At 41.9% G+C, this 25,873-nt stretch overlaps 1 protein-coding gene across 2 annotated transcripts in view; it reads right to left on the bottom strand.

The window, feature by feature from the left end:
• Nucleotides 1-590: 590 nt before the first annotated feature.
• Nucleotides 591-25,873, bottom strand: part of nr1h5 (nuclear receptor subfamily 1, group H, member 5) — a 48,606-nt gene continuing 23,323 nt past the window's right edge. For both annotated transcript variants that reach the window (XM_074642775.1, XM_074642774.1), the window contains exons 3-11: nucleotides 17,193-17,591; nucleotides 16,930-17,070; nucleotides 16,681-16,805; nucleotides 4,221-4,319; nucleotides 4,038-4,134; nucleotides 3,660-3,776; nucleotides 3,456-3,545; nucleotides 3,222-3,335; nucleotides 591-2,568 (exon numbers count right to left, since the gene is read on the bottom strand). In XM_074642775.1, the coding sequence (XP_074498876.1) occupies nucleotides 2,366-2,568; nucleotides 3,222-3,335; nucleotides 3,456-3,545; nucleotides 3,660-3,776; nucleotides 4,038-4,134; nucleotides 4,221-4,319; nucleotides 16,681-16,805; nucleotides 16,930-17,070; nucleotides 17,193-17,591 (1,385 nt within the window). In that variant the 3' untranslated portion in view covers nucleotides 591-2,365. The remainder of the gene's footprint in view (nucleotides 2,569-3,221; nucleotides 3,336-3,455; nucleotides 3,546-3,659; nucleotides 3,777-4,037; nucleotides 4,135-4,220; nucleotides 4,320-16,680; nucleotides 16,806-16,929; nucleotides 17,071-17,192; nucleotides 17,592-25,873) is intronic.

Raw genomic sequence — 25,873 nt, forward strand, 5'->3', positions numbered from 1 at the left:
TGGTTTCGTTTTTTCCGTTTTTGGTTTTAAATAAAAAAACAAAAAAAATTATGTTTTTCTTGTTTTAAACCAAAAACAAGTTAACATGATTATAACGCGTTAACGCAAATTGGTTTTAACGGCACTAATTTCTTTAACGCATTAATGCAACTTGTGATTATTAAGTTGTAGCGTGCTCGCTGAACACTAACACTAAATAACGCTCAAAACTTACACTAAATATGGTGTGGAAAAACTGGCATGGCCATTTTTAAAGGAGTCCCTTGACCTTTGAACTCAAGATATTTGATTGAAAATTCCCACTTTACAGACATGCCCACTTTATGATAATCATAAAGTTGCAGTTTGGGGCAAGTCATAGTCAAGTCAGCACACTGACACACTGACAGCTGTTGTTGCCTGTTGGGCTACAGTACCTGTGAGGGTTTCTGGACAATATCTGTCATTGTTTTGTGTTGTTAATTGATTTCCAATAATAAATATATAAATACATTTGCATAAAGCAATTGTAAGGTCTATGGAGAGACAACATTTGTCCGACTATGGACCTAAGACAGGCAAGATGTACTGTAAGTAAAGAAACTGCAGGAGATATATTTTCATTTTATTTTGAATTTTGATGTTTGTCAATTATTCTCAAAATGCTGTTTCTAAACATGCTTCCTAGCAATGGAGCAAAACAGTAAAACAGCAGGTCCAGACACTGTCAATCTATGGACATTGAACCATAAGGTCAGTGCCCTACCCGACACCCTCAAAGCTCTATGCAAACATGCATTTCTATATTATTTGACATTATCTGAGACAGTGCTTTGCAATAGGCCTAAGTAGAGAGTTTATTTGTAGTGGTTGACCCCTGGGCAGGGTTACTTTCTCAAACTAATTTGAATTGGTAATTACTAATTACTAATTCTGTCTGCAACTTGTTAAACTTTTTAAACGAAAGACAAAATGATTAGCTAATTGTATATACTTGTCAGGAGACTGTGAGTCAAAATCAAATTTTAAAAGCTTTATTATTATTTTAGGTTATGCCGTGGTGAAATGTAAGTAGCCTACATGTTCTCATGTACTGTACTTAAGTAAAAATTTGACTACTTCTAATTCAATTCATTTTAGAGGGAAATATTGTACTATTTACTTCACTACAATTATTTGACAGCTTTAGCTACTTTAGGAATAAGATTTATAAAACAAGACGTTTTGTTATAAATTAAACTACCCAACAGTATATACAGGGTAGAGCTGAAATGATTAGTTGACAAATGAATTAGTCAATTGACAGCAAATTAATTGGCAAATACTTTGATTGTTTCAGTCATTGTTTATGTAAAAACATTTCGTGGTTCCAGCCTCTCAAATGTGAGGATTTGCTGATTTTTTCCCCCCTTTTAATTATTTTAAGAATTTTAATGTATTTGTAATAATTCAGAGGTTTGGATTGTTTGTTGGACAAAACAAGCACTTTGAAGGTGTCACTTTGGGCTCAGGGTAACTGGGATGGCATTTCTCACTATTTTCAGAATTTTTACAAACCAAACAATCAATTGATTAATGGAGAAAATAATCAGCAGATTAGTCTGGGTATCATTGGTTAATCTGTAATTCTTTTGTAATTTAAAAAAGAAAAAATGGAAATACCATTTTTTTTTGGTTTTCGTTTTAAACCAGAAAAAAAATGGTAGTTTTACATGGTATTTCCTTTTTTTATTTTTGAAATTACAAAAGAATTATGAATTATCCAATGATACCTAGACCTTTTGAAAAACATGCAGCTAACATTTTAACAGATGGGGCAAAAACCATTTGATGTTGATGATTTTACTCACGACCACCTTCATTCTCTGTTGACCCCCAGAATATCCTATTTATTATCGAGAGCCCCATTTTATCAAATGGAAAAAATAAACCTTTATAAGCTTGTACTACCTGCATATTTTACCTGCTCAACAAATATTTTGTCTGAACCAGTATTTCCACATTTTGGGAAATAAATGCTCTATTAAAAACCTTTTGGGATACTTGACTACAGTTACATACTATAATAATAACAGTCGTGGTGAAAGTGATGTCCATTTAGTCCCTGATTTCAGTCAGAAAATGATCTTTTCCACCGATGAACTGCAGCTAGAATACAGTCAGTATTTTATTTTAACAACACTGAGCATAGTGAAGAGTACTGTAATTGTACATGTTACTTGTATACAACAGTTATAAAAAGACCTGTCTCTTTCCCTACAGTATATCTTTTGTCTAAACAAACAACAGCAGTCCACAACATTTCAGTCCCAGTCCTTCAATTCAAACATGAAACTCCCCAGAGATGATATTGGTAGTTTTCACCATTTCCGGTGTGTCCTCTCTGTCAGTGTCTGGGCTGCTGTCTAGTCAGAAGGAGGTAATTGTGACGGAGGGTTCGTAGCTCCGTCAGTCTGCCCAGCAAGCGGCCAAACCGTTGCGGCCCCCCTCGTGCAGCTCCAGCCTGGGCCCCACACACCCTGGACAGCAGGTCCAGGATCAGTTCTTGCATTTTCTCAACACAGCTGGCAGCCTGCAGTGACGCACGGTCTGCAGGACAGGGATACAGAGAGAGGCCGGTTCATAACACTGAAACATAGACAAGATCTGTTTCTTTGTGTTTATATCCAAACATGGACTGACGCATTTAAGCAGCAGTGGGTAGAATTGTAGAAAATATGATAAAAAACAAATTATTTTTATAAAACGGTTAATATATCCTGACAGGTAATCTGAAAAAAAATCATGTGCCTCTGTGTACTCCGCTGCTCCTAATGGCATCTGCAAGATTTCACAGACTGGACGAAAATAACCAATCAGAGCCGAGCTGGTGCCTTGTCGTCTCTGAGCAGCTGTCAATCACTGGCAAACTGAAAGGTTATCATGGATTTTTTGTCCAATGATGGCAAAAACATTCTGCCTACTGCAGGTTTAAAGTTGTCAAACAGCTACTGGATGGAAAAAGTCAAATGTGTTGCTTGAGTGAAGTTGTTGTCAAACTTTAAAAATGCTGAAGAGCCATTAGAGTCAGACCCTTTGAGACAGAATGAATCATTCAGAGGCATCATGTTACTATCTCAACCTGTTGAAGAGCTCCAGGTGGGTTTATAATGATTATTTACAGTTGAATAGAGCATAAAACTGTGTTGACTTGACAGCTAATTGGATTATTTCAGACCAAACGTACAGATTCCTAGTCTGACCTGAGCAGAGCAGAGCCGTAGCAGTGAGCAGGGTGTATTCAGCTTCCGTCACCCTTAGCGTTGACATGCTGTGGAAGAAGTTGAGCACCGGTCCGAGGAGATCCTCACTGCCTCCTGTTCACACCAGCAAATAGGACATTTTTCATTTTCATTTGGTATACCTTGAACTATTTTTTTTCCAAGCCTGTAATATCTTAGATATTTTTTTCTGAGTGAGGGTATGTCTGGATTCACCTGAGTTGACCGGCGTCCTACTGTGGATGTTTTCCTTAGACTCTACATTTCTCAGCCAGTTGTGTGTTGACATACTAAAAATCTGCAGAGCTGATGATAGTGAAAAAGGTGTTTTTTAGAACTAAATATCTGACTGAATTTGCTTCACCCTGACTTGAATGCTACAATGAATCATAAAAGTGTGTGTTGTGTTGTTGTATTCACCTGGACTGGGGCCTGTTGGGTTGTGGGAGAACTGCTGAGCTGAGAACAGGAACATGACCTCCAGTGAAGAGACAAACAAGAGAGAGTGCTGGTTGGAAAAATCCAGGAGGTCAAAACCTGTGAGGGGAACATCATTGTTTTTATATATGGTAGATGTTTATTTGATTGTTTCTGGATTTCTTGAGTGAAATGTTGATTAAATTATGGAATTTGATGAAGTTCTACTAAACCATTTTAATCACCTCTCTTTGATCTTTAAGTTTCCTTATAATTTGAGAATATTTCCCATTATTAGATTCTATATTTTGTTTCTACTGTGAAAACAGCAGAAAGCATATTGATGAGATTGTGAAGGTCACATATATCCGTCTATCTTACCAGGTACTGTTCTGGCAAATTGTAGCAGTCGTTGCAGGTGGGGTGATACAACATCAGACAAGCCCTCCCCTTCTTCTGTACACGGCCACTCAAACAACTGAGTAGACAGATAAGGAACCTTGAGGGCAACATAAAAAACTGTGTTTTTGGAAGTGCAACTGATGTTTCCACCCTGTGACCTACCCTGGAGTGGCTGCTGTCCTGTGCTCTGTACAGTCGATGGGCCTCCACCATCCTGTCCACAATGTACTTCTGGTCTCGGGTTAAACTGACAGACAAAGCCTGGAGCAGATGGAAGTTAACAACACAAGGTTAAACCAGTATCAGGATTATGATTCACTTCCCCATGTTAAAACTACAAGATAGAAAGTGCATTGAGATGAAAGATAAATGTTTTTGTGTGAATTTGACCACCTGAGGGGTTGTCTTATACAGGTTTGTTTAACTATACAACCAGCTACACAACTAATAATTTTTCCAATTTACTAACCAAAAGAAAAACACAAAATGAGTAATCATCCAACAAACCACCTAGTGACCTAACCAGCCAAGCACCCAACCAATCAACACAACCTGTTGAACAAAATACCTTCTACTGAACCATCAACCCCTAACCCACGTTCTGAAACATTCAACAACCAACTACACGATCACCAGCTAACCAACCATTCAATCACCCAACTACATGATCACCAGCTAACCAACCATTCAATCACCCAACTACATGATCAGCAGCTAACCAACCATTCAATCAACCAACTACATGATCACCAGCTAACCAACCATTCAACCACCAACTACATGATCACCAGCTAACCAACCATTCAATCACCCAACTACATGATCACCAGCTAACCAACCATTGAACAACCAACTACATGATCAGCAGCAAACCAACCACTCAATCACCCAACTACATGATCACCAGCTAACCAACCATTAAACAACCAACTACATGATCACCAGCTAACCAACCATTCAATCAACCAACTACTTGATCACCAGCTAACCAACCATTCAACAATCAACTACATGTTCACCAGCTAATCAACCATTCAATCAACCAACTACATGATCACCAGCAAACCAACCATTCAATCACCAGTTAACCAACAATTCAACAACCAACTACATGATCACCAGCTACTATACTGAGACTTGTTCGATGACTTTTTTATGACACACAATACTATGACTTTTCTATGTCATTTTTATGACATACTATACTATGACTTTTTAATGGCTTTTTTATGACATACGATACTATAACTTTTTTGTCTTTTTATAGGACATCTGTGACTTTTTTAATCACATATTATACTATGACTTTTTACGACATACTATACTATGACTTTTTTATCAAATATACTATGACTTTTTTTGTCTTTTTTTATGACATCTGTCACTTTTTTACTATACAATTACTTTTTTATGACATACCATACTATATTTTATGACATGATTTTTTATGGCATTCTATATCATGAAATTTTTCATGACTGCAGAGAAGGCGATCAACTGCAACCTTCCCTCCCTCCAGGAGCTGTACACCTCCAGGACCTTGAGGAGGGCAGGAAAGATTGTGGCCGACCCCTCCCATCCAGGACACCATCTATTCCAGACTCTGCCATCTGGCAGGAGGTTAAGATCCATCAGGATCAAAACATCACGCCACAAAAACAGTTTTTTCCCCGTGGCAGTGGGGCTCTCCAACAGCCCCTCCGCTCCCCTGTGACTTCCTCTCTCAAACACACACACACACACTAATGCCCCACCTGATTGTTTGCACACCGAAAATATTTGCACTATCTGTTTATATCATGTTTATTTTTGTTATAGCTTATTTTGTATATTGTATATTGGTAGAATTTCAATTTTCTTATTCTTATTTTATTCTAACGTATTTATCTATTCTTTTGTAATTATACTGTTTACTTGCACCAACAAAACCAAAGCAAATTCCTAGTGTATACCTCTTACACCTGGCAATAAACACGATTCTGATTCTGATTCTGATTCTGATTCTGATTCTGATGACATACTAAACAATTACTTTTTTTTTTACTATAATATTACCTTTTTACTGTACTACTATACTAGCATTTTACTATACTATTATTTTTTTATGACATACTATAGTAAGACATTTTCTATGTAATAATATACTATGGCTTTTTATATTACAGCATTTTTATGCTATACTATACGATGACATTTTTTAGGACATATTATTCTATAACTTTTTTATACCATTTCTTTTGGTAAACTATACCATGACTTTTTTTAATCACATATTATACTATGACTTTTTACAACATACTATACTATGACTTTTTTATCACATATACTATGACTTTTTTGTTTTGTTTTTTATGACATACAATACTATGATTTATTTTTAATAAAATACTATGATGACTTTTTTAATGTCATTTTTATGACATACAATTCTATGACTTTTTAATGTAATTTTTATGACATACTATACTATGTTGTATATGTATTTTTTTATGACACACAATACTATGACTTTCTTTACGTCACTTTTTTTGACAAACTATACAGTCACATTTTTATGACATACAATACTATGATATTTTATGACATTATGATTTTTTATTGCATAACATGACATTTTCCATGATATACTAAACAATTTTTATAACATATTATACTATTGCCTTTTTACTGTACTACATTACTACTTTTTACTATACTACTTTACTACACTACTTTAAATTTTTTATGACATAGTATAGTAAGACATTTTTTATGATATAATATACTATGACTTTTATACTAAGACTTTTTTATGACATACTTTACAGTGACTTTTTAGTGACATACTAAATTAAATTTTTTATCATATATTATACTATGACTTTTTATCACATGCTATACTATGACTTTTTTTTTATCACATACTATACTGTGACATATATTTCCTATCATACACAATACTATGACTTTTTTACTATGAAATATTTGTATGCGTTTTCATGTACTATATCATGACTTTTTTCATGACATACTAAACAATTACTTTTTTTATAACACACTATACTATTAGCTTTTAAATGGCATTTTTATGACATACTATATTATGACATTTTTGATGATATACTATAGCCTACTAAGACAAGTTTATGACATACTTTACTACAAAAAAATGTATGACATATTATACTATGACTTTTTATGACACTGTTCAATTACTTTTTATGACATACTTGGCAACACCATTTTTTATGACGTTATTCCTGACTTTTTATGGCATACTATATCATGCCATTTTTCATGACATACTAAACAATTACTTTTATATAACATCCTATACTATTACCCTTTTCATGTCATTTTTAAGACATACTATATTATGACATGTCATTGTTTTATGACATACTATAGTAAGACATTTTTTACGACATAATATACTATGACATTTTTGAAATACTATACTGTGACATTTTTTGACATACATACATGTGATTTTTTTATGTCATACTATATCATTATCATATGTTTTTATGATGTACTATACTATGACATTTTTTATTACGTACATATTCTGACTTTTTTTTGACATGCCATACTTTTAAAGGTCACCTTTTATGCAAAATGCACTTTTCCATGTCTTTTAAACAACAATATCTGTCCCCAGTGTGTCTACAGGTCACCATAGTATCATAAAAGACCATCCTCTCTCTTTTTCTCCTGCTCCGTTTGTCCGGAAATGGGTGTGGAAATACGCTGCGCAGCTTTTCCTTACACTGGTGACGTCGTTAGGGAATTGCAAGCCATACAAGGGTTTCCTGTTGGAACGGTTAGAACATCCAGCGAGGTGACCCCGCCCACAGAGCGTCACTCTCTCCTCCCCAACCTAACTATGAGCAAAGTAGCTCCCTACTGTTAGTCTGCAAAAACCAGCAGAACAGGCTTCATGTACTCCAATCATCTAAATACAACATGTTCTTTTACAAAGGCTTTATGTAATTACACTGTTTAAACAGGTGATATTTATATATTATATATTTGATGTCATGCATGTAGAAGAACAAGGGGTAGTAAATAGTGACTGTAAGCAACACAACACATTTCTGTTTCACAGTCAAACTTTATTTAGTTGGCACCGTCGGAGGTGTGACAGGCAGAAATGCCCAGCAGGTATAACCACCTGTGCTTCAATTTAGTTAATCTGGCTTGCCAGTGACTACTGAGAACAGAGCAGTTGACATCCAGGAAAGACTGGAGGGCTGCCAGGGAAGTCTGGCTGATGGCAGGAAAGACTGCACCGGGGGTGGAGGGGCTAGTTACCCTTCTTCACACGTCCTTGTAGCTCATGCTACAGGAACTCCCAAACAAACTACAAGCAGAATAAGGAAAAAACAGCCCGGCGGTCCACCGAGAGGCGGGATGGAAGATGGACCAACCAGGACAGATAACATGGTAACGACCGGAACGACAACGACGAACGATCAAAGGATCCTCAGAAAATGTGGCTGCGGGTGGTCCAAAGTAACAACCTACCGGGGCCTGCGAATCCACCAGGGGAAGGCAAGATGCGGCGGCAGCATCCAGATGCAAACTTGCACTGCGCAAGCAGGTCAGACAAGGAGGAATCATAGCCAGGTTGAGCACCACAGTGCTATTGATCCTACCATTGCAGCTGGTGAGAGAGAGCAACTTCAGCCTTCCCAGCAGGTTTTGCAACAACACCAGCATGGCCCCGAGCCGGAGCATCAGAGCGAGACACGAAGGAGAGAACCCACAATAGAGACTTCTGAGAAACCAGCCCGGAAACCCAAGGTCAAGTGGCCAAAAGCCAGCGATAAGGAGGCATGGAGAAGCTTCGATGAGAGCATACACATCACCCTCCAGAACACATTAAGAGGCAGCACAACATCCAAACTGAACATCTTTGCCCATATCATCTACGAAGAAGGCACGGGTAGATTTGGAGAGATGCTACAGAGGAGGATCGTCCCCAGGCAGACTGGGAGACGGGAGAGAGAAATCCTCCAACTGGTAAAGGAGCGGCGGCTATTGAGGAAAGCATGGAGAAGAGCCGAGAACGAGGAGAAAGAGGGCTTGCAGAACCTGTGGAACCAGATTAGAACCAGACTCAACCACCTGAGGCGAGCTGAGAGGATCAGGAAACGTAGAAGCCGAAAGGAGAAAGCAAGGGCGAGCTTCTTCCGTGACCCTTTCAAGTATGCCCGAGGCTTGCTGGAGGAGAAGAAAACAGGGAAACTGCAGACTACCGAGCAGGAACTGGAGGAATACATCAAAGACCAACTCAGTGATAGCCAAAAGGAAAAACCCCTCGGATCCCCAGGTCACGTACCCCTCCCACCCGAGCCCTCCTCCCAGTTTGACACCACTCCCCCCAGATGGTCCGAAGTCCAGCAAGTGGTAGAATGAGCGAGAGCTGCATCAGCACCAGGACTAAACGGAGTACCCTACAGGGTATATAAGAGCTGTCCTATGATCCTGAAGCTCTTGTGGAGACTGATGGGACTTGCCTGGAAGAACCAATCCATCCCTCCAGCATGGAGCAGAGCGATCACCACCTTCATCCCGAAAGAAAAAGACTCCCACGACATCAGCCAATTTAGAGGTATTGCGCTGCTGAATGTGGAAGGGAAGATCTTCTTCTCGGTGATGGCAAAGCGCATGACCAGCTACTTTCTGGCAAACAACTACATCGATACCAGCTGTCAGAAGGCAGGCATCCCAGGGTTTCCTGGCTGCGTGGAGCACTCTGCTATGATCTGGGAACAGATCCAGACAGCGAAGCGGAGTAAATCAGACCTCCACGTGGTTTGGCTGGATCTTGCAAATGCTTATGGTTCCGTTCCCCACCAGCTCATCAATTTCGCTCTCAACTTCTTCCACATCCCATCTTGCATCCAGAGCCTAGTAACAAGCTATTTCAACAACTTCCGCGTCTGCTACACAACCCAGGAGATCTCAACGGGTTGGCACCAGCTGGAGAAAGGGATAGCAATGGGTTGTTCCATCTCTCCCATCCTTTTCACGGCAGCGTTTGAGATCATCCTGATTGGGGGCAGACAGATGGTCCGAGGAGTCAGATCCCAAACAGGTCTGCGACTCCCGGCTTTACGGAGCTACATGGATGACGTTACCACCCTCCTCCAGACAGCAGCGTGCACTGCCAGACTCCTGAAAAGGCTTGAGGAGCTCTTATCATGGGCCCGGATGAAGATAAAACCTGCTAAGTCCCGCAGCCTCTCAATCCGGAAAGGAGCCCGGAACGATAACATCACCTTCTCAGTCGATGGCGAGAAGATCCCACTGTTGGCGGAACAACCTGTGCGAAGCCTTGGAAGGCTTTACACAGCCGACCTGTCCGATAAGCACATGGCTGCCTCTGTATTAGCTCAGCTCACGAATGGCCTGAGCAAGATCGACCAAAGTCCCCTGCCAGGGAAATTCAAGGTCTGGTGTTACCAGTTCACCCTATACCAACGTCTGATGTGGCCCCTAAAGTTGTGTGACATCACCTCAACAACCGTTTTGAAGTTGGATGGAAAAGCCAACAATTACATCCGCAAATGGCTGGGCCTTCCTCGATGTCTTACCAACACTGCACTGTTTGGGAGAACCACCCTGAAGCTCCCACTGAAATCCATCAACCTAGGCTACAAACAGGAGAAGGTGAGACTTGTCTTCGAGCTGAGAGACTCACCTGACCCGTCTGTCCAAAACACCAAGGTCCAAATTCGAACAGGACGCAAGTGGGATGTAAATCAGGCAGTCGACCAGGCCATCAATCGCCTAAAACATCAGGAGATTGTCGGGCAGCTGCAGCAAGGCAGGGCCGGGTTTGGGTGGGGACCAGCACCCAAGATGTGGTCCAAAGCATCGAAGAAGGAAAGGAAAGATCTCGTGATCTCCGAAGTCACAAAGATTGAAGAAGAGGGCTACAAAATCAGAGCGGTCAGCCAACAACAGCAAGGCAGATGGACAACCTGGGAGGCGGTGATAAACCGAACTATCACGTGGGCAGACATGTGGAAGATGCCCCAAGCAAGGCTGAGTTTCCTGATCAGGGCCACATATGACACCCTTCCCAGTCCCCGGAATCTTCACCTCTGGTATGGCACAGAGGAGACCTGCCAACTCTGCAACTCCAAAGACCCCACCTTGCGGCACATCCTCTCTGGATGCAAGGCAGGGCTAGCGCAGGGCCGGTACAGATGGCGCCACGACCGGGTGCTGCGTAAGCTAGCCGAAATCCTGGAGACACGCAGGCTGGAGGTAAACAAGGCCAGCCCAGCAACATCTCAGCGGCTGATCCAGTTTGTTCAGCAAGGGGGCAAAGGCCAGAGCAGCAGTGCAAGGGGGCGGTCTCTCCTGTGTCTTGGAGGCGAGTGGAATATGAGAGCTGACCTTGACCAGCAGTTAAAGTTCCCGCATGAAATAACACTAACATCCCTTCGGCCAGATATTGTGCTCTGGTCCACCCCTACAAGGACGGTTATAATGGCGGAGCTGACTGTCCCATGGGAAGAGGGGATAGAGGCTGCTTTCGAGAGAAAGAAGGAAAAGTACTCAGAGCTGGCAGCTGAGTGCACTCAAGCAGGATGGAGGGCGGTCACCCGTCCAGTAGAAGTCGGGTGCAGAGGCTATGCTGGAACATCCACCCAGCGGCTCCTGAGGTCCCTGGGGATCACAGGCTCCAAGCTTAGAAAGGCGCTCAAAGAACTTGCGGAGGAGGCTGAGCAAGGGAGCTTCTGGCTCCGTAGAAAGGACAAGGCGTGGGGAAAAGGAGGGTCCTAAGGCTGGCTGCAGGGGGCGGCAGGGAGACGTCCCTGTCGCTGCTCCACCACCTTGAGATGTTCCGGGAATAATGGAGCGAAACATCAGTGAAGGGTGGCTCCCGGCTGACGACCCTGCAGCCGGCCCAATGGCACCGTCGGAGGTGTGACAGGCAGAAATGCCCAGCAGGTATAACCACCTGTGCTTCAATTTAGGTAGACAGATGACAATATTAATTATACACAGCATTTTTAATCCCACCTGCAGTTATGTTGACATGGTACACGATAAAGTCTTCAGCTCCGGTGAGCTCCGGTGAGTGTAACGTCAACTGGCCTGTAGTCATGGTAACACAGAGACAGCTTCTACAGTAAATAATACATCATTACTCTGATTACTTTACTACGTTTATCAGGTGTCTTTTACCAGAAATAATGAACTGACTACTGTTTCACATCTTCTATTTTCCACCCTGATGTTCGCTGTCTTTACACACAGTCTCATAGCGGTAGCATGTAGCTAACCCGTTAGCATGTAGCTACATGCTAACGGGTTAGCTCTGTATCTCCATGTAAACAGAGCTATCTGCTCACAGCCATCTGCTCTCCTCTGGGATGATTCTGTCGGTCATTTCTCACAGATGGATCTGTAAAGACAGATGTAAAACAGAGTGTATGTTTATGGTTTACAGAGTTTATGCAGAACGTAAACACTGAGTTAACTAACAAAGCTATAAATAGCATTATTTACCTGAGCAAAACCGTCAGGAAAACCTGGAGCCTTGGCCGCAGATGTTGATCATTTGTCGCCGATTTCTGATCAGATTCCTCCGGTAACGTGCGCTGGGTGAAGTTTCTGGTTTATAAACTTTATAGTAGTTTATAAACTCTTCCTAGCTGCTTCTCTATCCCTGCAGTCAGAGCTACAGTCAGACCTACAGGTAGCTCTCTCTCTCTCTCTGTGAGAGCAGAGCTGAGCTCAGGGGGAGGGGGAGAGAGTGACGCTGTGTTGAGGACGTTTGATTGACAGAAACGCTGACCAATCAGAGCAGAGTGGGAGGAGACAGGCTGTGAATCAGGGTCTCTCCAAAAGAGGCTTTGAACAGGTATATTCAGGCTGACGGTATGAGAAGAATAAAGGTTTTTTTGAACATTGCAGCATGTAAACATGTTCTAGTACAACATTAAATTACATCTATGAATCTGGAAATGAGCATAATATGAGACCTTTAAATACTTTTTTAATGAGACATTATACTATGACATTTTTATGGCATACTATACTATGGGTCTTTCCCATTTGTTCTTTTATATGACTTGACTCCTCTCCTCGCGTCTTAGTCCCGCCCACGGGAGATGCGAGCGGAGGAGGCGAGGAAAAGACTCGAGGAGAGAGGAAACGAGGAAATATGTTTTTAGAGACATGAGACGTCCTTTCCTCTGAAGCGTCACATGAAGCTACGTCTGTTTCTGATGACAGCAGCAGCTGATCACAGCTGGATCAGCTGTCAGTCAGCTTTAACAGCTGTTTGTGTCTGAACTGTACTAATACTAATAAAGACAAGTGCAAGCTGCAGCCTGTATTTCTACTGTGGACTGCTTAGAGGCCCAGGAACCATCTCTACTGGCACAATATCTTTACATTATTTATTCATTATTAGCGTCTGTAGTTATTGATATTCTGATTGTGAGCTCATTATTTCATAACCCAGAATATGACTACGGTGTTTTTTTAAACACTGGACATTATTTATTAGGCTAAAGGGAAAATGTAAATGATGTAACTCATATCAAACCGACGTTCAGGAATCATCAGCCTCATGTGACTGAATGGAAATGAGGATAAATGATGTAAAAGGTGTTTGTTGCTGACAGACAGACTCTCCTTCTCTCTCTGACTTTAATAGTTTCATTAATAAGAGTTAACGGGGGAAATAACAGATCATGAAAAGAAAAATCATTCTAAAAAATGCAGAAAGTTATTTTAAGTCAGTTTGTCAGGTATTATAAACCCCTCTGACTGTCAGGCTGCTTCACTGACGGTGTGTAAAGGAGAGATACTGCAGGTCCTTCTGCTGCTGTTCAGAGCTTCAATTAACACAGATCATAACTACATGGTGAATCAGAAGACAACTAAACTATAAAACGTTTAATCTGTGATCTGTCTTCACTCCGGTATGAAACTCCAGTGATGCTGAGAGGTAAAGTTATCAGATCAGTCTGATCGGCAGCAGCGTCCAATCAGTGACTGATATCCAATAAGGGGGCGTGTCGGTCGGCAAAAGACTTCCGTGCAGGATACACTGGTGTATCCTCGCTCATAGCTCCTCCGGCAAGCCTCCTCGATCCTCGATCCTCGCTCCTCGATGCACAAATAAGGGCTTTGGAACGGTCTTCAAAATGGCGCACCAGAACAACTTCCGGTTCAAGCGAGGATCGAGGAGCGAGGAAACGAAAATTAAGAGCTTTGGAACGCACCCTAAGACGCGAGTCGAGGAGTCGAGGAGCCGAGGAGTCAAGCCGTATAAAAGCACTAATGGGAAAGACCCCTGTTCTGTTCTTTTCTCCTGTTCTGCCCTTCCCCCTTGTCTTGCAGGTGCTGCCAGGTCTAAGTGATAATGGAGGTGATTGGAGTCCACCTGTGGAGAGTTTTTCAACTGCTGATTGGCTCACTCTCCTGCCATCTAGCCAATCGCTGTCGTGGGCTCTGTTCAAAAGAAGCACACTCCGGGCTGCCTCTCACTCTCTGACTCATTCTACTGAAGCATTTGACTTGTGCAGAAATCTGATTTTGGGGTGAAATTAAAAGATAAGGATTGTGGTAGTGATGGCGAGATGAAGCTTCATGAAGCTTTGAAGCTTTCCAGCAAATTGGTTCGGAAAAGGGTTCATTTCTCAGGGCTTCATGTGCACACGAAACCACCTGGTGGTCAAAGAGTGTAAAACGGGCAGATATGATCTTAACCATGTGATAAGATAAGATAAGATAAGATATTCCTTTTATTAGTCCCTCAGTGGGGAAATTTGTAGTGTACAGCAGCAAATGGGATAGTGCAAAAAACAAGATGCATCAGCTAACACAGTAAAAAAAGAGCTAAACAAAGTGTTTCAAAATATGAACCATTTAAATAGAAGGAAGTATAAAAATAGGAGCAGTATATACAGTATTGACAATAAACAAGTGGAAAAATGATATTGCACAGTGATAATGAATGAATGAATGAATGAAATTCCACCTGAAAATATCAGGTTATTGTCAGTTTTTGGTGTGTAAGTGGTCTACTGGGAGCACAGATCTGTGATGTACTGTATTTAGAGCCAGTAAAGGCTGTTGGGAATGACTATAAACAATGAAAAAAATATATATTACCATGTAATCCATTTATATCTATATAATATATAATATAATGTCTATTTTCTAGTAAGCATATTATGAGTATATAACATACATGTATAATAAACTGTAATTGTTTTGTGAGCAATGTATCTTATGTGTGTAAACCAATCCTTTGGTCAATAATTGTATTGTAGTGTAGTGTAATATAATATAATAATGGCAGGAGGGGTAATATTAGTGTTCTGTGTTATTGATTCAACCAGTGAAGATCTGAACCACTTCCTGAACCAGTGACGTGGTATGACCGGGCAGCGAGGCTTCGGACGTCATCAATGATGTCATTGGTCTAAAACGATACAAGCCTCGATACGCCCATCGAGGAAAACTTCCTGGATTACTCGACACACGCTCCGAAGCCTCGGCACAGCATGTAACATCACTAGTTTGTGGTGAGGAGGTAGAGGATCTAGGTAAGTTGGGGGTACCCTGTACACCTTTTCACGTAGTTTGTGTCTAGAAACACTTGGTTTATTGGTTGGTGCCACCCCCTGTATGTTTTGTACACCGCTGTTTTTTAGATAATTTAGTCAGCCTTTTGTTTGTGTTGTTTCCAGAGAAGGCAGACACTTAGTTAGGCCTGGTTTTGATTTATTGATTTTGTTTATTTGGCACAACCATTTTGTCCCTACCTCCACCACATTTGTCAACCTTTAGTCATCTTTAATAAACACCTTTAACTTTGCACTTCACTTTGACTTTGTCTAATCATTGATTGTTTGTTCAGTTATTGTTCCACCTAGTGGATGTAACAAGTGGGGGCTCGTCCGGGATCTTTCTCTATTTTCCCTTGAACAACTCGACAACCAAGTTGATTATGATGAGTCACTGTGGTAGTTTGCAATTTGTTTAAAGATGGCATTTAATCTTCAGGATTTTGTAGATGGTCCTAATTTGGATAAAGTGGAGTCATGTCGTAAAGATGATTTGCTTAGCATTGCGGCACACTTTGACATTGCAGTGTCAAGATATAGTGTTAAAAAAGAGATAAAAGCTAAGTTAATAGAAAAATTGGTTGAGTTACAAGTTCTAGAGGTCCCAGGTAACCCTTATTCCTCTGGTGACGAAGGTTCACTTGACAATGGTTCTCTAGCAGAACCAAAGACTCCCAAGGAGGAATACTAACATTTTCTATTACATACCATACTGTACTTTCAATATGCTCACAATGAGAATGCTAATATGCTGACACATACAAAGTACATTTCACTAAAAACCTAAAATTTCAACCTCATGGTGGTACTAAAGGAAAAGTAGGGGGATCACCAAAGTCACTAGGATTCTTTTTCTGTGGTGGGGACCATGAAAGTCTGCGCAAAATTTCATGGCAATCCATCCCAAACTTGTTGAGATATTTCAGTCTGGACCAGAATGGTTCAATCAACAGACCAACACTGCCCTAGCTACGGTAAAAAAACACCATCCACTCAGGCAACCATCCAATCAGACTGAGTCAGTCCTGCTTTACCTGTCCAGGTAGCCTGCTGGTAGAGCTGACCCTCCTGCTGTCTGTGTTCTCCTGTTCCTCCTGTCCTCTGCCTTTCCCTCCTTTCCTCAGTCGTTTGGACTGGCACTGCACCTCCGTCAGAAGGCCTGAGAAAAAATATGCATTTTCAGACTCAAGTCAAATCAGTTAAATGCATATTGTTTAAGGGGGTATTGATTACTCATCAATACTTTTCTTTTAATGAGTTAAAGTACAGTAGAGGTCGCTTACACTCAGCCAGCATTCCCACAGCGCGGCACTTCCTCAGCCGACAGTCTTGGCACTTCCTCCTCATGTACATGTCCATCTCACAGCCACCGCCACTCTTACAGTGATACACAGCCTTTTTAGTCACACTACGCCTAAAGAAACCTACAAGCAAAGGAGGGGAAGGAAGGACCTGGTGAGATTGAAACAAAACCTTGCTAGATTACCTTGTACAACTACAGCATTAGCGGAAAGAATAAAAAACAAAATTGAAAAGTGAGAACTACCTTTGCATCCCTCGCAGGTCAGAGCGTTGTAGTGATACCCTGACGCTTTATCTCCACACACCACACACAGCTCTTCCTGACCTCTGCCCTTCACTCCTGACCCCACCCGTGTCCTCCGCCCCAGGGGCAGTCCTACCACTCCGAGCCCCTCAGCTAGGCCCCCACAGTGGGGCTCGGGGCTGGGCTCATAGGGGGCCTCCAGGCAATGAGGGCTGTAGTGGTACGAAGGATGGCAGGGTTGCGAAGAGGAAGAAGAGGAGGAGGGAGAGGAGGTGGAGGAGGGCGGAGAGCCATAGAGGGAGAAGGGCAGGTTGGCAGGGCTGTACTGTTGTTGGCTGTAAGGGAGCAGCTGGAGGTCAGGGTCCTGTAGGGGGTAGCCCAGAGGGTCAGCCAGCATGTCTGAAATGGAAAAAGGGTGGAAGTCCAAGGACAAAAACTTGTATTAATTGTTTTGTAGTTCAAAAATGTAGGTTTAAAAACGAATGAGGCTTAAGGCATAGGTATGGCTTTTTATTAGTATCAAAACCCGCGCGCGCACAAAACAGTATCTGCGAGCGGAAAAGCATCCTTGTGAGGGAGCATTTCTGCTCCGCGTGCAGAAAATGCAGTCCTCGACCCTCTCTACACACTCAGCTCAACATAAAAAGTTGACTTTGAGTCTTTGAAGGCGGGATGGAATAGACATTGGCCGATTTGTCCGCTCCTTTGATTGGTCACTTTCAACACCTACAGTCTCTGAGGGCGAAGGCAGAACATGAACAATTCATGAACACATGACACCTTTGTCCAATCATAGAGCACAGAACACGTGACCATCCACTCCTCCAAATATCACAATGTTGTATCTGGGAAGCAATTGAGTATAAATTATTATTCATATATAAAATTAAATCACAGTCAATGTTTAGATGCATTTAATGGGGTTAGAAAGGAATACCCTTTTTGAGAGCTTTCCAAAGGTTTCTTGCTTTTCTTTTCTCTTTTGCTTTGATAGATTTTTTTTTTAAAAACAAACATAAAAATAACATCTAATAAATTTAAAGGGACTGTTTGTAACTTTTTAAGCGTATAAATGTAGCGGGTCGCCACACATGCACGTTCGCGTGTGGCCGGAGCCTCGTCTCCGCTGCCTGCTTACCTTCACTCAGACAGAGCGCGCGTTCTCGCGTACTCGTTCCACCTCTACTAGACGTGAACGCGCGCTCACTCCACACTGCAGAAGAGTTAGTTTAGCTCTGAGAATATCTAGTGAATGTACAGGGGACGTTTGTGCAGAAATAACTGCTGCAGCTCCTCCAGACCAACAGAGGTTTTCCATGTCTTGTGAAGGGACGGGGCTCCCCCACGTGTTATGTTGTCGTCTCGTTACCGACCGGGTGCCGGTGTCTCCCTGCGGCTGCCGGCTACGGTCGGGAGGCGATAACGTAACTCGTTGAGTAGCCCCGCTGCCTGAGCCTGCGCTGAGGCAGGAAAAGCCAACACTAGGATCAGCAGTGATTCATGGAGAGACCTTTGTCTGGTCAGCTACCATTACTGCCAAGCAGCTGAAATATAGTGATATATATTGGGTTATATATTGTGGGTTTAGCTGACGTGTGTCGCCTCACTGTTTTGAGCGATGCTCGTCCATGTCTATTTTGAGCGAGCAAGCGCGAGCTCGACGCTGACTTTCGTTGATTTCATTTTCCTAAACCTGAGAGTCAAAGTCAGGGGGTGTTTATTAGGGCCCGAGCACCAACAACGTCAGGCCAGCGAAGGCCCTATTGAAACTGTAGTGTTTATTAGGGCCCGAGCACCGACAACGTCGGGCCAGCGAAGGCCCTATAGAAACTGTAGGAACTATTCTTTTTTTTCTTTTTCTTTTTCTCTCAAATGAATCGCCTTTTTGACGACCTTAACATGCTCAAAAAGTTGTTAAACTTGGCACACTTATCAGGCGCGGTGAAAAATGTGATATTTTAAGGTTTTCGGGCTTGGGTGTTGCAAAATGGCTCGCTAGCACCCCCTAGAAAATTGGAAAAATTCTGCCCCTCGCTCCGGTTTCACCTACATGTATGAAATTTGGCAGACAGATGTAACATGTGGAGACGCACAAAAAAAAGCCTCTAGGAGGTGTGCCCAAAACTCAACAGTAAGTCAGCCATTTTTAATTTAATATGCGATTTTCGCCCATTTTTAGCGTTTCATAGGCCGTGCAATTTAACGCACTCCTCCTGTAGATTTAATCAGATTGACTTGAAGTTTGGTCAAGACCATCTTAAGACCTCAAGGATGAAAAGTTATTCAAATGGTGAGTTTTCACTGAACGACCTAACTGTGGCGTGGCGGCCATTTTGAGCCATTTGCCATGAAACAGGAAGTTGTTGTAACTCCACTGTACATAGTCCGATCTGCCCCAAATTTCTCAGGCATGATAAGGGTCCAGTCCTGAGGACATTTACATGCAAAAATAGACTCATAGCCCCGCCCCAAGATGTTAGCCACGCCCCCTTTCATAACTCATGAACCGTTTGTCGTAGAGTCTTGTGGGAGGTGTCATATGACTCAGCAGAGAGTTCCTGTTTCATTGGTGAAGGTTATCCCCGCCCCCTACTCATTAGTCCCGCCCCTTTCATAACTCATGAACCATTTGTCCTAGACTCTTGTGGGAGGTACAATATCACTCAGCAGAGAGTGTCTGTTAAGTTGGTAATATTTATTAGGGCCCGAGCACGAAAGTGCCAGGACCCCAACGGAGTCCTGGCACGAAGTGCAAGGAACCTATTGTTTTTGTCAGTATTATTATTTTTCTGCTGCGAGATCGCGTTTTTGAGGCCTTTCCCATCCCCAAAAACTCACCAAAATTGGAACATGCGTCGGGAGTGGCGAAAATTGCAATGTTCTGTAGTGATTGGGAACGGGCGTCGCCAGCGGGCTCCATAGCGCCCCCTAACGCGTTGAAATCTAAAGTTGATCCGATATTCATGAAATTTGGTATGCATATCCCACTCATCATTTGAAACATATTCCTCATTGGGTTTCATTAGCTCCGCCCACCCAGAAGTCGGCCATATTGGATTTCATGTCATTTTTAGCGTTTTATAGGCTTTAACCCAAATTTCTCAGGCATGATGGTGGTACAGTCTTGAGGACATGTACATGAGAAAATATACTCATAGCCCCGCCCCAAGACGTTAGCCACGCCCCCTTTCATAACTCATGAACCGTTTGTAGTAAAGTCTTGTGGGAAGTGTCATATCACTCAGCAGAGAGTTCCTGTTTCATTGGGGATGGTTATCCCCGCCCCCTACACATTATCCCCGCCCCCTTTCATAACTCATGAACCGCTTGTCGTAGAGCTTTGTATCAGGCGTCATGGCACTCTTCAGAGTTTCGGTTTCACCGTGCCCGGCTGCGTCAGTCCGCGTCCCGCCAGCATCCCCGATGCGCAAGGAGGGGCGAGGGCCCGTTCATCGCTGCTTGCAGCTTTAATTAACTATTATTGTTGTTGTTGGCATTTCATTGGAGGAGTGGATGGTCACGTGTTCAGTGCTCTATGATTGGACAAAGGTGTCACGTGTTCATGAATTATTCATGTTCTGCCTTCGCCGTCAGAGACTGTAGGTGTTGAAAGTGACCAATCAAAGGAGCAGACACATCAGCCACTGTCTATTCCATTCCTGCCTCCAAAGTCCCAAAAGTCAACTTGACAATCGAGTTGAGCAGTTGCGAGCGCGTAGAGAGGGTCGAGCGAGTGCTCATTACAGCCCCGCGCTCGCGGGACTGCATTTGTGCACACGGAGCAGAAATGCACCCTCGCGAGGATGCTTTTCCTTCCGGTTACCGGTTCAATCCCCCGGACCGGCAGGATAAATCTGCGAGGGGAAAGTGAAAAAGCAGTACTTGCTCCTCCCTCATTACCACCACTAAGGTGCCCTTGAGCAAGGCCGTTTACCCCAACCGCTCCAGTGGAGGTGCTCATTGGCCAGCAGATCAGACTGTGGTTGTACTGGGCAGCTTCCAGTTGTGAATGTTTAACTGTGTGAATGTGATCATTGCGTTCCTGAAAAAGAGAGCATTGCTCTCAGTGAACCTCTCCTGAATAAATAAAGGTGAAAAAAAAAACACCATACATAGGTGGTTGCCTAGGGCGCCACCTTCTGGGGATCTAAAAAAAAAATTATAAAAGAAAAAAAAAAATGCTGATGGGCACCCTTCCTCATTTTCTGCATTGAGGTAACAAATGAAGAAAGAAAGAAAGAAAGACACTTTTCACCCCTGTAACTCTCTTTTGCACACTTTTTCATCTGCACTGCCACACTTATATGTTAATAAAAGTGTAAATTGTCATGAAACTGACTAAACACCTTAAGCCAACAATATCAGGGACCAATTGTTTATTTATATTATAATAAATACAATTATTTATGAAAAAGCCGAATTTTGCCTAGGGCACCAAAAGGGCTGGAGCCGGCCCTGCCTGTGTAAATTTGTTTTAATTTGATTTTATTATAATGGTGACATGCATAAATAATATGCCCAGCCCAAACGGGCGTACAAGACATCATTATTGGGTGTTCCCCCGACTTTCAGCTCGGTCAACCTGTACAGCAAGACCTCCAAGCTCCGCTTACCAGTCTCATCAGTGGTGGAAGAATTCAAAGCCACCAAGGCAAGAGCAGTCAGCACACTGCTACTGTCTGACGATGAGAAAGTCAGACACGCTAACAAGACCCTCAAGTGTGGCAGGAAGTGGAAACCTCAGGAAGTGGTAAAGGAAGCTGAAGCATACTGGAAACATCAGGAAATCGTTGGGGTGGTTTGTCAAGGAAGGTTAGGACTTGGAAACTACAACGCCAAGACGTGGAGTAAGGCCAATGCCAAAGGCAGGAGAGGACTTGTGGTGCAGAGAGTCCGAGAGGCAGCAGAAGAAGACCGCCGCGTTAAAGCGGTAGGGCTCGCCTCCCAAGGACGGTGGACGCAGTGGGACCAGGCACTCGAGCGTTCGCTGTCCTGGAAGGAACTCTGGGGTACCGACCAGGGCAAGTTGTCCTTCCTCCTGCGGGCTGTGGCCAATCTCCTGCCAACCCCAAACAACCTAAAGATCTGGGGCAAAGAAGAGGACCCATCCTGCAAACAGTGTGGAGCAAACCCTCTGTACCCTGAATCACATCTTGACTGGATGTCCCAAAGCTCTGGGTGAAGGCCGTTACAGGTGGAGGCACGATAAGGTCCTTACAGAAATTGCCAAATGGACAGGCCTACAGAGGGTTAAAGCCAACACACACCAGGCACCACCACCGCCCGGATTCATCGTTTTCCAAAGAGAAGGAAATAAGGTTACCAAGACAAGAACGACTGCCAAGAACCCGCCCTCCATTTTGCATCGAGCTTCTGACTGGGAGATACCAGTGGATCTCAAGAAGAGGCTCGTCTTCCCAGAAGAGGTGGCGGTAACCTCACTCCGACCGGACATGATTCTTTTATCAAGGAGCACAAAAACCATCTTGGTAGCCAAACTCACAGTGCCCTGGGAGGACAGGCTACCCATTTCTCACCAACTGAAGAAGGCCAAGTACCAGGATTTGATTGATGAGGCGCTAGTCAAAGGTTGGTATGCAGCCTTATTCCCCATTGAAGTTGACTGCCGCGGTTTCCCAGCAACATCAGTGCGCTACTTCTTACAGAGGATTGGTTTAGAACCTTAACAACTGAAGAAAGCCACTGGGGAAATAGCCATGGTAGCCGAGAGTAGCTCAAGGTGGCTGTGGTTGACAAGAGCCCGCAGTTGGAACCCTTCTGCAGGTGAAGGCTAATGTAGTCTCCACTGCCCCACTCTGGTGAAGCGTACAGGCTAAGGGGCGAAACGCTTGTGACCCTGAGATACCTGCTGAAGATGCAGAAGGGTTCCCATCAATGTGAATGCTCTGACCACCTTGCCACCAATATTTAGGGGAGGAACGTGCAACACCATGTCCTAAGTTGCTCCTGCAGTTTCTGCTTGTAGCAAAGCATCTCTGATGTTTATTTCACCATTTAGAAAAGAAAAAAAGACAAAGGCAGAAACCAGAGTAGCAGCATAAATTACAAATAATACTGAACAAATAAATCATCCTGACATTTTTCCAAGCTTGAGAAACAAAAGTAGCCGACTTATAAGCATTACAAATGTGTGCTTGATTTGAATATAATTTATGTTCGTAATTTGGGTTTTAACAATATATTTTTCAACCATTTTTCTTAAAATCTAGCAAGTAACTTTTTTCTAATTGTGTTCATGCTACATGATAAATTATTACTATACATATATTGTAATTCAGCTTCCTCAAAATTAGCTTTAAGTTCTGTAGTCCATGGAGCATTATGTGATGTACTCAAAAGAAAAACCTTCTTATTGATCCTGTATTCTGACATATTAAGCAAAAGATTCCACAATCTTATCATTTCAAATTTTCGGATTATTGAACCAGGAATCCATCCCAGATCACCCCGAAAAGCCAAAGTAGGAGCAAACTTATGAAACACCTAAAACACAGCGTGCAGCTCTGTTCTGTATAGAGTCTGCTATTTTACAATATTTGAAGCCCCATATGCCTGAAGCATAATTTAATATGGGGGAGACACATGCATCATAAAGTAAGTAAAATACCCAAGATCTTTACAAATTTTGAACTTGTTAACAACAGACCCTAATGCTATCCCAGCTGAACCTGCCAAGATTTTAATTCCAACTTCATAGGTCATAAATTAATCAAGTGTAAATCCCAAATATTTGTATTCAGGTGCATATTCCAGTGTCACTGTGTACAGTGTACACTTTTTCTTACTTCTGTTAATAACTTTTTTCCTGAATTGAACTATCTGTGTTTTACCTTGGTTTATTGACAACCTCCATCTTTAACACCAGGTCTTTAACAAATTCAACATATTTTGTAAATTGTCCTCAGATTCAGCCAGTAGAGCAATATCATCTGCGTACAACAAAATAACCAGAATTAAATCATTCAAATGTATACCTAAGTTAGATTCCTTAATTTCAAATGCCAAGTCATTTACATAAACTGTGAACAGGGTATAGGAGAAAGAACATCACCATGTTTAACACCAAAGGGAGTACTAAAGCAATCAGTTTGTAAATGATTTACTTCTAAAGAAGCAACAGAACAACTGTACAATGATTTGAACACTTTATCAAATCTGCCATCTACCCCTGCTTTTAAAAGTTTTAAAGCAAGTAAATCTCTCTGAATCCAATCAAAAGCCTTTATAAAATCAACAAAACATACAAAAGTAGATTTATTTTCCGCAATTCTTGCTCTAACAATAGTTGAAATTGAGTGAATATGATCAATGCAGGCTCGATTTTTCTTAAACACATTCTGCTCATCAACGAAATATTTCACAGTTTCCAGGTATTTGGTCAGCCTAACATTCAAATACTAGAATACAATTTCTACACTATAAGCTGATTCCCTGTAATTAAGAGGTATTCTTGGATCAGTCTTCTATGATTTTGGAATGGGTTTGATAATAGATTTATATCATGCAGAAGGAATAATACTGTATTTTAAGGAACATTTTAAAAAACAAAAAGCACTTTTAGAAGTGGTGGTGACTTTAATACTTTGTTTGGGATTTCCTCCACACCTACAGCTTTCTCCAACTTTGACTTATCTATAGCAGCTCTAACTTCCTCCAAAGTAATATGATAATTCCAAAATACATTTGATGAATAACCGTCTTGGTTCATATTTCTCTCCAACTCCAACTTTTAAATCACATGCTTCTTTAAAAATGATATCATCAAAAATAGATGGAATATGATTTCCTGAAAATAAATCAGCAAGATCTTGCTCCCATTTTTTGAGTACAAACTCTTTCCTACTTTCAATAGTATCATTACTAAGAACAACTTCCATAGGTATTTTCTGCTGTCTCCTGGGTCCCAGTTTATTGATTTCCTTCCAAAATTGTTGTGGATTATTGGTTTGTAAGTAACCAAATTTTAAAGATTGTCTTCTCAAAAATTTAAATGTAAATTTCTATTAAATGTAAATTGAGCTTGCCCTTATCTATCCCTCAGCTGTTGTCTACTCATAGGGTCATTACATCTGAGATGTTCCCTTTCAGCCATTTTCCTTCATTCCACAGCTTTTTAAAGTGGAACTTCCAATAAGGCTTGGAACTCCTTCTTTTCTGAGCCTCATTTTGATTAGATTTTATGGGTTGACATTTATCCATTTCTAAAATGAACATATCACACAACTGATTATACCATCCATCAACACTACTCTGTGTACTTTTACAAATTTCAAGTTGTCTAATAAATTCCAACAAAGCAGAGCAACACATATTAGAGGATAGAAAATTCTCAAGAAAAGTTCTTCTTGTTTGAACAACTGATATGTTTTCCTCAATTATTTGAACCCAAACCTTAAATTTTACCATCAATAAGGAATTATCAGGTAAGTGACATCTTTCTCCAGTGAGATCAATATAGGCTGCATCATTACTATTCATAAGATCCGTTGAGGTAATTACTTTAAAATCATCACAAGATGTCATGAGGTGTTATTATGTAGTCAACCACAGTTTTTCCTCTTACTGATAGAGATGTAAAATCATCATTTTTGGGATTATTTCTGCCATTTAAAACACAGCATTTAGAATCCCTAAGAAAGTCAAGAAATTATTCACCATGG

Source organism: Sebastes fasciatus, chromosome 8, assembly GCF_043250625.1.
Source record: "Sebastes fasciatus isolate fSebFas1 chromosome 8, fSebFas1.pri, whole genome shotgun sequence".
Classification (NCBI taxonomy): Eukaryota; Metazoa; Chordata; class Actinopteri; order Perciformes; family Sebastidae; genus Sebastes; species Sebastes fasciatus.